General features: G+C 50.1%; 3 protein-coding genes across 3 annotated transcripts; 2 read left to right on the top strand and 1 right to left on the bottom strand.

Annotated features, from left to right (window-relative positions):
• Positions 1-3,860: 3,860 nt before the first annotated feature.
• Positions 3,861-5,880, top strand: EV420DRAFT_115011 (uncharacterized protein). Its single transcript, XM_060466092.1, has 10 exons — positions 3,861-4,551; positions 4,605-4,620; positions 4,677-4,768; positions 4,826-4,839; positions 4,900-4,975; positions 5,040-5,072; positions 5,134-5,171; positions 5,224-5,273; positions 5,331-5,356; positions 5,410-5,880. The coding sequence occupies exons 1-10, from the start codon at positions 4,031-4,033 to the stop codon at positions 5,786-5,788; spliced, it is 1,245 nt and encodes a 414-aa protein (XP_060340236.1). The 5' UTR covers positions 3,861-4,030; the 3' UTR covers positions 5,789-5,880.
• Positions 5,881-10,980: 5,100 nt separating this feature from the next.
• Positions 10,981-12,830, top strand: EV420DRAFT_115020 (uncharacterized protein). The gene is made up of 2 exons (XM_060466093.1): positions 10,981-11,624; positions 11,672-12,830. The coding sequence occupies exons 1-2, from the start codon at positions 11,324-11,326 to the stop codon at positions 12,586-12,588; spliced, it is 1,218 nt and encodes a 405-aa protein (XP_060340235.1). The 5' UTR covers positions 10,981-11,323; the 3' UTR covers positions 12,589-12,830.
• Position 12,831: 1 nt separating this feature from the next.
• Positions 12,832-14,249, bottom strand: EV420DRAFT_115373 (uncharacterized protein). Its single transcript, XM_060466110.1, has 6 exons — positions 14,191-14,249; positions 14,042-14,136; positions 13,717-13,993; positions 13,141-13,665; positions 13,055-13,088; positions 12,832-13,006 (listed from the first exon to the last, which is right to left on the bottom strand). Exons 3-6 carry the CDS (start codon positions 13,967-13,969, stop codon positions 12,976-12,978), a joined length of 843 nt encoding a protein of 280 aa, XP_060340234.1. The 5' UTR covers positions 13,970-13,993; positions 14,042-14,136; positions 14,191-14,249; the 3' UTR covers positions 12,832-12,975.
• Positions 14,250-14,330: the final 81 nt, after the last annotated feature.

The raw sequence follows: 14,330 nt of genomic DNA, 5'->3' as shown, positions 1-14,330 counted from the left end.
CATCCTAATGGCGGACTTGAGACTGAGGAATTCATGTTAGGACTCGCGGTACATTTGGGTAAAATTCACGATTCGGAGCCATCCAATTGATATCCCGTAAATGCAAATAAAATCTGCAGTAAATATATTAACATGAAAGATAAGTTATCAGCAAAGACCATCCGTAACGCCCTAATAGATGTCTGGGTGCCGATCATCATACCTACAGCAGCGAACGATGACCTGTCGGACATGGCAACCTATCGTTCCGCGCCGCCGCGCCATGGCCATGTGTTCTCCGCAGAGGTATTTTTACAAAACAATGGATTCCGATGTCGATACTCGCGTGCCCGGAGACGAAAAAATGCCATGGGACAACCTGCGACGCTTGTAAAACGATTTGTCTCAGGGATCGGCCCGAGTCCAACGCCCCCATGAAGAAAGCCGAGATATCCTGGGCTTCGCACGACGAAGATCTGTTTCGCTGTCGACCAGGGACTCAATGGACCGAAAGCCGTGTCAGTTGCCAACTGGAAGGACGGAAGGCATGAGGAACGAGGACTTGAAGGAAGCGATTTGGATGGAGAAGGGTGAAAGGTCTACGCGGTGACGTCATGTATGTGCACTCGTATTGAGACGTGCAGCATAGTGGTCGAGGCTAACATTAAACGCACGACGGTGCTTCCCAGTATTCGAAGTAGCAATAGAACAGCATAATACAGGCATGAGGATATCAGGGAATTGCCCTCCTGACGGCAAGAATTCAGTCTAAACTCGAAGAGTCGTAACCTGTAAGAGAACATACTTTATGATAGCTCCTGCTAACTGGCACTCCACACCTATTCTTGAACAATAGGCTTGATTTACGCATAGTGCACGAGAACGAGGAAAACCTTCAGGCATGCATGGGAAGAAAGGGCCGTTCCTAGCAACCATCTCTACCGGTTAGCCAACTCACGCGGCCATTCACACCACCATAGCTTCCGTCCTAAAAACTGCGCTGGGCCTCTCGTCGGAGAACAGCAGCCATCCGAAAGAAACAAGATGTCGGCCATCAGGGAACGAGACGGAATTGTGCTGCTTCCACTAACCACCGTACAGCGCGCTTGCTGTATGGGTGGATTCTGTGTTCGAATATGTTAACACACCAGACTTGCTGACGTTGCAAGAAAGCCGAGCGCAACGTCGACTGCGAGCACTACATCCTGCTACTGCAACACAGATGCCTGCCACTTCTACAATGAACATCAGAATAACTGAGAATCATGACCAGCGGAGATGCACGTACATCACGGAGCTCTTCCTATGCTCAATTTTGCTAGAGCCGATACCTGCACCCGAGAAGGTCAAGAAGACACAGACGGGTGCTACGGTTCGTGGGTACGAGATGCGCTTGCCGCCTCGTCTGGGCTATCTCCTTTGAACACGTTACGCGTAACGGTCCGCTAACAACCAGACTTCTCGCTGTAACACGTATGAATCGTAGCAAGGTTGAGGGATCTTACGTGTAGAGAGCCAGCGCGTTAGGCAGGAGGGTCAGAATTCTCTTTGCAGTGAGACAGTAGTGATGCAAAGGGTGATCAGACGGGACGAGGTCGTCGATGAAACGAACTGATCAGTTGTGCATGTGATGGCGGAGAATCATGCGAGGCGGTATAAGTCCGCCGGCGGCGGTGGCCTGTGATGATCGATGAAGGGAAAGGCCTAGGAGTAGGCACGTCCGCAATGAAGAACCTCAATCTTCCATCATCGACGCTGCAGACACCGAGAGGCAGACATTAAACGCATAAAAGTACTTCAAAGTACTTTGGGTAGCCATTCTTGGCAATCAGACTGCAGGATTTCATATGAATCAGCTTCCTGATAGGAAAGAGTCAGTTCAAAGTCGAAGAATCATAACGCGTAGGAGAACCTACCCCTCGGCTGACCGGCAGTTCTTGCCACTCCGCACCCATCAGCGACAACGCTGAAAATGGCACGTCAACAGCAGACTTGGTCTGCATGCACGAAAGTCCACGAGCGTGGGGAGCCCATCAAGAATGAATGTAGCATGGGAAGAATAACCCAGTAGATAGGAAACACTGTGGGAATCCCTGCTGGCAATAACTGGTAGCCAACTAGCGAGTCCATAAAATTGCGAAAATTTGCATATATGCGCTGTGGCCCTGGCGACCACTCATCCGGAGAACGGCAGCTATCCGAAAGAGACAAGTTGTCGGCCATCGGAAAACGAGACGGAATTGCGCTGCATCCTACTACCTTTTGGCAAGAGGCGCTGTATCGTTCGCTCGCTCGCCGTATGGTGGATTCTGCGGTCGTATACGTTAACACACCAAACTATCTGACACTGCAAGAAAGCCAGGCGCAACGTCGACTGCAGTCAAAATGCCAGCGGCACCACCTGCTACAACACCGAAGCCTGCCGCTTCTACAACGAAGCCGGCAGGCTACAGTGGACATTAGACCAATTGAAAGCCACGACAAGGGAGATGTCCACGTACATCACTGAGCTCTTCCTATGCTCAACTTTGCTAACGCCTATACTGGCATCCAAGGCCCAGACGATGCGGCACGCTGCGCTTTGTGGATACGAGATGTGTTCACCGCCTCATCTCATCTGGGATATCTCCTTTCGGCACGAGCGACATCGTGTACGCGCGTATGGTCTGCCAACAACCAGGCTTCTCCCCGCCACAAGGTCGAGGAAGTATGGGTATGCCACGTATAGAGGGCTAGTGCGGTAGGCAAGAGAGTCGGAATCTCTTTGCAGTGAGAAGGCAGTGATGCAAGGGCTCTGTGACTGATGAGTGTAGGAAGCACTGTTCTCTGCACAGACTACCCTCCTCCTTTCTGACGTTAGAAGTAGGGAAGGCGTTGTCGCAGCATGAATCTTCGATAGCTAGGTGGGGCATTGTCGCAATGTCTTGATTAGAGAGATCGGCGACTTGTGTACAGGCCGCTGACCAGTGTTCGTTGTAGAATTGTTAGAAGTCGAGAGAAGCCCAGAGGGTTTGTAGTTAGGCGGTGGGAGATTCGGGAAGTGACAAGGACGTAGGAGCTGTGTCCATAGCTACCTTCAGTTAAATATCAGATCCAGCGGAAAGGACATACGCACGATTTATGATGATCCTCTATTGGCCTAGCCCCGTACACAACTTATGCGCAGTAGAACCGTGATCACTGTTTCTCGTTATCAACTACGAGCTGCACTGTGAGAAAAGCCATACCTCGGTGACAGGAAATCTGTTCTTTGACCGTAGCTCGCCGACTCGCCATAATGTAAAGGCACTCGATTCACGAAGCCTGGTGGGTGCCAGTCGTGATGAACGTGAGGCGGTGGTGGCGCTTGCGTTCGTTGTGATTCCAGGGCAGGGCCATCTGTTCCATGATGAGCAAAAGTTCAACGGGAGCAAAGTTAGAGCTCGACGTACCTGGCGGTGGTACCTCGTTTCAGCGCTCTCGTTTCACTTCCAGATACCAAGGCCAAGGTCAGAGACAAATCTAAGAGGCAGCATGGGAGGAGAACAGGATCTAACCAGGCTGTGGAACTCGCAGAACGCGCTGGTGGTGAGAGTCAGGACGAATTCAGGATTTTTGTTGGTCCCTGTTTGTCGGACCGGGTCGATCGTTGTCATCATCTTCTCCGAGCCTCTGACATGAACCTTGGACAACTCGTGCTCGTGCCCTTGCAATCTGATAGCACCTCTTGAGCGAGCGACATTACAACTCGTCAAAATTCGACCTGTCCATGAAATACGAACGGTCTAAGTTCGGGGGACTACCTATAATATAACACGGCGACCCTTCAAATTTATTTCTCTCGTCCATGCATCAGGGCCGGCATCTATGATCTTCTTCTGGCTTCTCGGGGTCAATAATCTGGATACCGGAAGAAATGTTCTAGGCCACTTTCATAGTGCTGCACTGGAAAAGATTCCGCTAAAGGGTTGTGGTGTGGGGATGGAGTTCCCCCCGGTACACTATACCGAGCGACAATTTCATACAAGACCTTCAGTTTTGACTTTGCACGTTTCACTAACAAGTGGTATCCATGTCATCACTCGAAACCTCCATTGCAAACATGGTGATACCTGACGCGTTCCAGCGCTCTATCTCCATACGTGAACCCAAATGCGCCGTGGGCGCAGAACCACACCTACAATTATGTACATTCTCTCCTTCCAGCAACTGGATCCACATCTGGATTCTGCTCTCTCACAGTCTAACTCAGCTGCTAAGACGTCCTATGATAATCAACAGCCAGCTGCCTCCCTACTATCTATCACCCTCCTTCCGCCCAATACACTCTTTACTTCCCTTCATCATAGGCCGCCGGACCCATACCGCCTCGGATGATTCTCCACCATCACGACGAGTCATCAGTTTCATCGACGACCGAGTCTCATCTGATCACCAACCGACATATAAATCACCATCCCCTGTTTCCTGTTTCCTGTTCCTTCTCCCTCCTTCGTTGTCGATGCTTCTCTTTCTTTGTACCATATCCACTCTTTCATTTTCGTTCTTTATTTCTGCAGCCTCAGCCGCACATACTATTCGTTTCTTCAACTAGTGAGTTGTCCCCTCAGTTCATCATATGAAATGACTACAACGCCTACTTACAGCTGTGGGTCCGGAACAGTAAGCCTCACGCCGCCCCTCCTCCACTACTCTTCGTTGATTTCTTTACTCGCCAGCCCACCATCGTCACTCACAATTCCCGAACGAGCATCAACGACGGAACTGGCACATACTCCAGTGCTAACGCCAACGACGGCGTCCTCCATGCGTGAGCATTCATCTATCCATGCACCAGATTCATCCCTGATCCTCTCACCTACATCAGCTTCTTAGAGCAAGGTAAATGAAATCACTCTCCCTTGAGACTAACAGATTATATTGATCCGTGCATCAATTAAGGTTCCTGTGGGAATGATGGAGAGGAATGCTCGACTGTCGATGTCGATCTGGCTGTACCGGTGGCGTCGGTATCTCAGTACGTCTCTTTCCTCTTTGAGTCTTTTTTTCTTCGTCGAGGCTTACCAGTACTCTCGTTGTAGAACGGACAAATTTTCTGTCCCTCTATCTCTCCAGTACGTATCCGAATCCCCGGTTCTCCCTGCTAGATTCCCGAGCTCATATAAGTATCTACAGGTACTCCTGTGCCAACAACAGCATCTACTTTGCTCAATGTACGCCCCTTCCCTCCCCCCTTATCCCAGTATTCTCAATCTATCTACCTAGGCTACGACTCCAACTGCGCTCCCACGCCCATATCATGCAATTCTTTCGATGTACGCCTCCCTCCTTTCTCTTCCCCAGACCAACTTACCCAAACCCCTCCCATCTAGTCCGACCTCATCATAACATTCTGCCCGTAAGCTCCCCATCCCATCCCCTCCCTATCCCTTCCCGTCTAACCCTCACCAGATTAGGCTCCCCCTCAATAACCAAACCCTCCGACACCTCGTCGTCATCCTCCTCCTCAACCCTCCCCCGCAAACTCATAGCCCCCATAATAATCGCCATCGTTCTGATCATAGTCCTCGTCGGTGTGATCCTCTACCTCCGAAGGAGGAACCGCCGACTTGCTGCGAGGGATACAGAATCCCACCCAACACCGACACCTCGGAACCCGCCCATCCCCGAGCGCCCCGCGCGCGCCAGCATCCTCACCGTCCCTTCATACCAATCCACGTGCGTTGCGAGCGCGACGGCTAATAAGGAATCATGGCAGGACTTCAAGAGCGCGTCTACTTTCGTCAAGCTCTACCCTACTGAGTCGGAGATGTCGGCGTTTGAGGATTAATCGCTATTATTCGATAACTTTTTATTGGGACATTTGTAGTGAAACGAAACATTGAACAAGCGTTGGCTATACAGTGTGAGTCTGACACTTGGTTGGATGGCTTCCCTATCGTGGAATTACGAAACTCCGCCGTGGGAGCCTAACGTTCCTCAGTCTCAAGTCTCGGCATGCTTGAATATTCTCCTACATAAACTGCCAAAGGCACGGGAAGGAAATATACATCGCCAGTATCTGGGAGTGAATAAGTACCGCTCTACAGTGAGGACGCATAAGCCTGGGTAATGACTGCATCGAATTCAATATTGAACTAGCGAACAGACCGCGATCACCAGCGCGCATTCTGCAACCTCGCCAGACCCTGGAATGGAAGATACTAACTCCTTTTCTAGAGAGGAATAGTACATATGGCCTAGAGCATTTAATATTTCCCCCCAGTATCTAGTGTTGACCCCGCGAAGCCAGTAAAAGATCATGCATGTCAACCCCGGCGTGTGGACAACGCCTTCAATCGAACCAGAGAAATAAATTTAACTCGTCGCCGGCCCGTGGGTAGTACTAGTCCCCAGAACTTAGACCATTCATTTTTGACAGACTGCTCGAATTCTGAGATCTGACTAGTTAAATGATCATTCAAGATCAAGTGCAAGAGGCGCTAAAGGGACGAATCGTCCAGATCTCGGCGAAAGCAAGGCGAAAGGTGATGACAACGATCGAAAGGGTCCGGCAAACAAAAACCAACAAAAATCCTGAATTCGTCCTGACTCTCGTTCATCATCATCGTCGTCACAAGCGCGTTCTGCGAGTGCTCGGCCCACTCATGCTCACCTCTGGCCTCGGCCTCGGCCTCTGGAAGTGAAACAAAAGCGATGAAGCGAGATATCACCGCCAAGTACGATGGGGGGTCGAGCTCTAATTTTGCTCCTTGCTAGATGGCCTTGCCCTGCGAATCGCCGCGGCCCCATTTCCACTACGATGAACACCCGCCATGCTTCGTGAATACAGTACTTCCCGATTATCACGAGTGGCTTCGCTATGGCGAGCAACATCACTATGTGGTCGAAGAACGGATTTTGTTGTCGATTCACCATGCATCCTGTAGGTGATGACAAGAAACAGTGATGATGATGATTCTACTGCGCACAAGATGTGAAGAAGAGCGGTACAGGGCTAGGCCATGAATCATGCGTATGCCCTTCGTTCGTGATTTGATCCTCAACTGAAGGTAGCTATGGACACAGCTTTTCACTTCCCGAATCTCCCGCCGCCTAAGTACAAACCCTTTGGGCTTCTCTCACCTTGTAACGACTCGCGAGAGTTACAATGAGCACCAGTCGGCAGCTTGTACACAAGTCCCTCCATGTCTCTGGTCAAGACACTCGCAGACACGCCCCAATGTCCCACCTAGCGGTTGAACATTCGTACTGCGAAAGTGCATCAACCCACCTTTCTTCCTTTTGAAGTCGCAACGGAGCTACCAGGTAGCCTGCTCGGAGAAGACAGCTTCATGCGACACTCGGTTGCGACACATTGGTCGCAGGGCCTTGCATCACTACCTTCTCACTGTAAAAAGTTTCGACCCTCCGGCCTATTGCGTTGTCCCTCTACACGCAACACGCTCGACCTTCATGCGTGTTACAGCGGGAAATCTGGTCGTTAACAGACCGTAAGGGGTTTATGCGACACTCGGTTATCACTCATCAGTCGCAGAGCCTTTGCATCACCACTGTCTCACTGCAAAGAGAATTCCGACCCTCCAGCCTACCGCGTTGGCCCTCTACACGCAGCGGCAAGACGCCCAGACTCCCCCGACCTTTGACGATTCGTTCGTGTTACAGCGAGGAGAAGTTTGGTTGTTAGGAAACCATACGCGTGTACCGTGTCGCTCGTTCCGAAAGGAGACAGTGCAGACGAGGTGGCAGACGCATCTCGTATCCACAAACCGCAGTATCAGTGCCATATCTTCTTATCCTTCTTGGATGCCGATACCGATGCTAGAGCACAGGAAGAGCTCCACGATGTACGTGCATATCCGCTCGTCGTAGTTTTCAATTATTCTGATGTTCATTGTAGTCTGCCGGGTTCATTGTAGAAGTGGCAGGTTTCTCTGTTGCAGCAGGAGCTGGTATTGGCATTTTGGCGGCAGTCGACGTTGCGCTCGGCTTTCTTGCAGTATCAGCAAGTTTGGTACGTTGACGCTTCCGAATACGGAATTTACCATACCGCAAGCGCATGATACGACGCCTCTTATAAAGGCTAGATGCACTTCCGTGTCGCTGCCCAAGAGCCAACATCTTGTCTCATTCGGATTGCTCCATGCTCCGGATGAAGGGCCTCAGCGCATATGGCCGAATTTTTGCAACTTGGACACACTAGTCGGCTACTCGTCATTTCCATGGGGGATTCCCACAGCATTTCCTGTCTACCGGGAAGACCAGTTTTTTCTTCCCATGCTACATTCATTCCTTGTGGGTTTCCCCATGCTCCATGGACTGGAACCTTTCGTACTCGCAGATCAAGCCTGCTGACGACGTGCCGTTTTCGGAGTTGTCGCTGATGAGAATGGCGAGAACTGCCGGTTAGCCGAAGCTATCGTAGGGTGGGTCATTTTGCAGGTTACGGTTCTTCGACTTTGGACTGACTCTGTCGTATTAGGAGGCTCATTCACATGAAATCCTCGTGCCCGTATTGCAGTCTGACTGCGAACAACGGCTGCCTCAAGTGCACTGTCGGCGTCTTACATTGTCCGGTGTATGCCGCGTCGATGATGGGAAACCAAGGCTCTCCATTGCAGGCACACATAGCCAACATCACCGACCCTTCAGGTTTCCCTAACCTTCTCTATACTACTCGCTCTCCTCTAAGTCCTCGCTCCTCATATTTTTATTGCTCTTCCGTTCTTCCAGTTGGCGAGGCTCAGCAACGATGTATGATCTGGGACGGATTGCCTGCTGTTCCGTTGGCCCGAGTCTTTGGTCGATAGCAGAAACACTGACCTTCGCCGTGCGAAGCCCAGGATTTCATTTTACATCTGGGCTTTTCCATGGGACTGTTGGACCCGGACCGGTCCCTTCGTGATACCTACGACTATCACCAGCCTCATCGTTGTTCCCTCCCTTGGACCTAGGAAGACGGGTCACTTGTTATCCAATTCCATAACAACCAGCGCCAGCTATTTTTATGCGTTACCACATACGTTCGGCGAGCGAGAGATATGGCGCCTCTTGAAAGGAGCAGAAGGATGCAGCGAAATTCCATCTCGTTCCCCGATGGCCGACATCTCATCTCTCTCGGATAGCTACCGTCTTCCGGATGAGCGGCCGATGGGCCGATGGGCCCCTAGTGCATATAGCCGAATTTCCCAGCTCTGCAAGCTACGGCCACGCTAGTCGGCTATCTGTTACTTTAGGGATTCCCACAGAATTGCCTACCTATTGGAATGGGCGGTTTTCCCTTTCCGAGCTACGTTCATTCTTGATGAGCCCTCCACGCTCGTGGACTTGTGTATACGCAAATCAAGCCTGCTGTCAATGCGTTGTTTCCGGAGTGGTGGCTGACGGGTGCGGAGTGGCAAGAACTGCCGGTTGACCGAAACTATCGTATGGTGGGTCATCTGGCGGGTTACAATTCTTCGAATTTGGACTAACTCTTTCGTATTAGGAGGCTGGTCCATATGAAATCGTCACGTCCATCTTACAGTCTGACTTTGAAGACTGGCTACCTCAACTACTCCTAGGCGCCGTTATTCCTTTCATGTCGGCGCCGGCTACAGCGCTACATTATCTGGCGTGTGCGGCATCAATACCGACCTCGACACGGTTAAATCATTGTCAGGGCAATGGTTTAGGCATGTGCTCTCTCAGCATGCGACCAGTTGTTGGCAATTCAGAAGCAGTGATCGTAGGAAACTTGGGGGTGGATGGGACGGTGGCGTTAGGAGGATCGACTGGCTGGGCGAAAAGTTGATTGGAGTTGAGGTGGTTATACACCGAACGATATCTGCAGGGAAGAAAGTCGAAGGACTGGACGACTAAAGAACCATCATGAATCGTGAGTACACTCTTTCCTCGGATTCGAGCTGCAATTGAGGAAGGGATTGTCACTCCCTATCGCAGAGCCTACCTTCCAACTGCACATAGTTTCCGATTCTACGACCTACCAAGGGTACGCATTAGGCCCGACGTCTAGACTCACCGCAAAGTTGTGACGATTCGTGCTACATCATCTGTTGTGTGCAGCATCGATGATAAGACCCCGAGGCTCTTCATTACAGGCGCGCATACACAACATCACGGTACCGACTCTTCAGGTTTTCCCAGCACTCTCTATACTGCCCTTCGGCAATTGCTCTCTTTGAAGTCCTCGCATCCCATATTTCATTGTCTTTCGGTTCTTCCAGAAGTGCTCAGTTAGCAAGGCTATTGACTGAAACGGGTTGCAGTACATTCTGTTGCTCGAGCCCATGACTTTATCGCACGTCTGTCGCTGGTCTACGTTTTGGCTGGGCTTTTTCATGAGAGCGTTGGACCGGTCCGATCCTTCCGTGATCCCGAATGTGTATCCCCAGCCTCATCGTCATTCCCTCTCTTCGACCCTGTGGGACGGGCTGTTTGTCGCCCAATTCCGTAGTGAGGTCATCATTACCAAAGGCGGTGCCGTGATCCGTTTCGCAGACATCTTTTATCTCCGACCAATAAATTTACAAGGAGGCACTAGACATCACAGTTGTCCCATGGCGTCTTTTTGTCGCAGGCCAGGTTCTGGGCACACGAGTCTTGACAACACCTTCAAGACTGGATAATTGGATTCCATCATTTTGTGGATATACATATCATTTACCTATCCGCTTAGTACCCGACAGCCCTGAACGATCTTAGGGAGATCATCATTCGCTGCTGTGGAGTATCGCAACCGGCACCGTCGATACCCAGACCTCTATTAGGGCGTTACGGATGGTCATATGCAGTCTTTGCTGCTGTGCCGTGCAAGGACTGCTGTGAAGACTGTAGGGACATTGAACAGGATCGTGATGGTATGGCGCCTCATTGGAACAGCATCTAAAGCGTACTAATATCCCATCAGTAACTTCGAACACAACTGTCAATAAGATAGGCGACATCAAGAGGGGGGAAGCTGTGTTGCATAACACAAAATACGATATTTCGGGCCTACTTTAGTAAGAATACGGCCCCAATACGGAAGGAATGTTTTGTAGAAGGCGCTGCTTCCTGATTTCATTGTATTGCCTGTCATCGGGTCCAATCTACATGTCCGCCTTGCGTCAACTCGCTGTGTTGAATAAGATCATGGCGTACTCCGTCCCTGAGTGCTGTGGTTTATCTCCAGTGTGTTGTTGTGCCCCCACTGCTACCATGACTCATTCCGTCGAGCGCAACTCCGAGCTACACCTTGCTTCAATACTTCGAGTCTCTCGACCGGTTTCGACATGAACCTTTTCTGCGAAATAAGCGTTTGACGTTTCTCACGAAGAGTGTTTTGATTCTTATCATTCTTTAGCGCCCTTTCTCGGTGTCCATCATGCTGTTATTCATGCTTTTGGCTCTCGTTAGTAGAGTCAGATGTGATTCTGTGATCGAAGACCCAGGGGCCAATGATCAGAGAACGTTGCTGCAACTCATTTGGAGCTGCAGTGCCACGATCTTCGCGTGCACCTGGCTCGCTGTCCACCCGAATGTTCCTGGGAGAGCTCTCAAAAGGCGCGGAAGGCTGGCAATAGCCTTTCGACGGGCGAAGCTCATGCTTCTTACTATCATAGTCCCGGAGATTATCATAGGTTGGGCTGCTGCACAGTGGAGAGTCGCGCGATACATCAAGAATCGTGAGTTGTTCTGTATGCTCAGTGTGCTGTTACTGATATACCATCAGTATCACCTCAAAAGCTCACCATGGCACATGGCTTCTTCGTAGCCATGGGTGGATTCTGTAACAGTCACGGGGATATCCTCTGCTGTAAAGACTTATATCCAATCGGACACGAGCGTAATGGAGAATCCTGTCGGGAATCCTGGATTGACGCTTTAGCGGGAGTGCCGGAGGAGGAGATGGAGGAAAGAAGCAAAGCCGACGCGTTCTCCAAAGGCATTGCCATTATCCAGATATCCTGGTTTGCCCTCCAGTGTCTCGCTCGCGTGATACAGGACCTCCCCATCGTCCCAATCGAGATGTCTGCGCTGGCGTTCTCGGTTCTGAGCATCGTGCTGTACATGATATGGTGGTACAAACCATTTGATATCCAAGTACATATCGTGCTCCCCGTTGGTGCGAAGCTGGACTATGCTGATCATGAAGACCGAGAGCATGTCGGGCTGCTCCGCTGCATTAATGATTGGTATTATAATGTGCTGGTCGCGATATACGGATGCGCGGACGACGATACGATCCCGACTATCGAAACTGGTGTGTCGGAAATCTATGTGGCGGACTACATCGATAATCCTTCGCTCCCTTCGACGCCTGCTGTGCTGCGTTGGCTAGCAGCATGGGCGGTGGGAGCTTTGTTCGGATCCATGTATCTCGTTGATTGGTCTTATGAGTTTCCTTCCAACGTCGAGCGGACTTTGTGGCGCACGTCCGCTATCGCGATCACATCCATTCCGCTGTGGTTCCTCGTGCAGGGGTACAGCTTCTTCTTTTGCCCTTCTCATCTCTCGATGGCCTTTGCTGCTACGTGCTATATTACCGCCAGGATATGTATTATCGTTTTAGCACTTATGTCTTTACGTTGTCTTCTACCAGCGGCTCTGGTTGAGGTTTCTTGGACTATGTATATTCCACATGTCTAGATGTTAGTTGGTTTTTTTTTCTTTTCTTTTGTTGTATATCTCCCGCTTGTAGTTACCTGGTGTAATCACAGATTTAAATGTCGTTTCGTGTAGTCACATTCTGCCGTGCGCATCCTCACTTCCTTGACGTCTTTGATGAAAATGGTTCTCAACGAGAAGATCCCATCTGTTGTTGTCATCTAGAAACCTGATATATACTTCCAGGACATAGATCAGAAAAAATCTGTCAGGGAGCAGAGACGAGATAGGGAATAAAATGCGAGACCAACTTAGTGTACATCGAATGACGGGAAATTCTCCGGTCGGTGAAATGTGTTAATTATGATAACGAATTTCAGGTGCGGTAAATACTAAAGGTTCGGTATAGGACTACAAACATATTGTGCATCACGCCGCAATGCACGACGGTTTATGCATTCTTTTGGCTCGTTAGCTGGAGGAAGACACCAAACTTCGAGACACTCACCTCCAATCCGCTTTCTGGCATAATTGATTGCAATCTAAAAGGTACTCGTCAGAGAATGAAATAAGGAATTAGCGGGTCATACTCACAAGACGCCTTCTTACAGCGACCACATTTCTGTAATTTCACATCCCTCTTCCCACAGGTCGCACAAACATCTGATGCGACGACAACATTCCGTTTAAAGGTTATGCTTCCGTCTGCTTCATACCTCACTTGTCCAATGCCTAGCATCTCTTTTCTGCCGTCCTTCCCCTCGAACCCAAACATCTCAAGGAGCCGAGCATTTTCCTTGTCATTCTCAAACAGCAGTGCGAGGTTGTTCCTCGCTGCTTTGACGTCGATAGAGACGAATCGTTCGAAAGGTTCGCGGGCATTGGCTTCGTATTCATAAGGCGGGTGGGTAGCAGCTAAGTCTAAAGCCTCGCGATACCTCTTCATCGCTGTAGGACGGTCCTTGCTGTCCCAAGCCAGGAGCCCGAGCGTAAGGCCTGCCGTTATTTGCATTCCTTTAAGGTAGAGTTTTTCTTTCTCTGAGCGGAATCGAGTATGTTCGTATGTTGAGTTAGGTCGGTAGCTCTGCAAAAGCTTATACGCTTCAGGCGAGTTGTCTACTAAACAGACTCTGGTGAGCAAACTGGACCTGCAGAGAAAAGAGGCTGAACCTTTATTCTTCTTCATTGCTGGATCTTTGAAGAAACCGATGAAATTTCGCCATGCCGAGCCAAGAGTCTCTGTTGGCATGGTATTGTCTGGAATGGCCACACCAGGGGGCAGAGGCATCTGCGCGGTGATATTTTCATCCCTTACAATCTTCTTGATAGACTTCTGATAATATTCGAAAGTCCTATCGATGTCGCCCCGGGCAAAGTATTTCTCTGCTTGATAGAAGAGTTCAAATCCGCTGGCACCGGTCATGATTAATACTGGCAGTCTGTTGATCTTTCTGACGTTATTTGTAGGAAAGAAAGTCTGAAACAGAAGGCTTACTTATTTAACTGAACCCCGATGATATGTCTTTCTATCCATCGCTCATCCTGCTATCAAGCAATTCCTACCACGGTTCACTCCGTCGTCCGTGCCTTCTAACCCTTTTCATTAATGCTGCGCTTCAGAGCCATCAAATAATGCACGCTAACCCGGCAGTCTTCAAGCTTCTCGCTCTGCCTCTTCTATCTCTCTCTCCTGTTGTCTGGAATTATCAACCACGGATTTGTCTCATCGGTGTCTTGCCTGGATGTTGATAGACTGTCTGAACAGCGCTCCGTGGATCGGGAAT

Source organism: Desarmillaria tabescens, assembly GCF_030435595.1.
Source record: "Desarmillaria tabescens strain CCBAS 213 chromosome Unknown EV420scaffold_1, whole genome shotgun sequence".
Classification (NCBI taxonomy): Eukaryota; Fungi; Basidiomycota; class Agaricomycetes; order Agaricales; family Physalacriaceae; genus Desarmillaria; species Desarmillaria tabescens.
The sequence above is the reverse complement of the archived record's forward strand: the minus strand, read 5'-3'. Positions and strand labels throughout refer to the sequence as shown.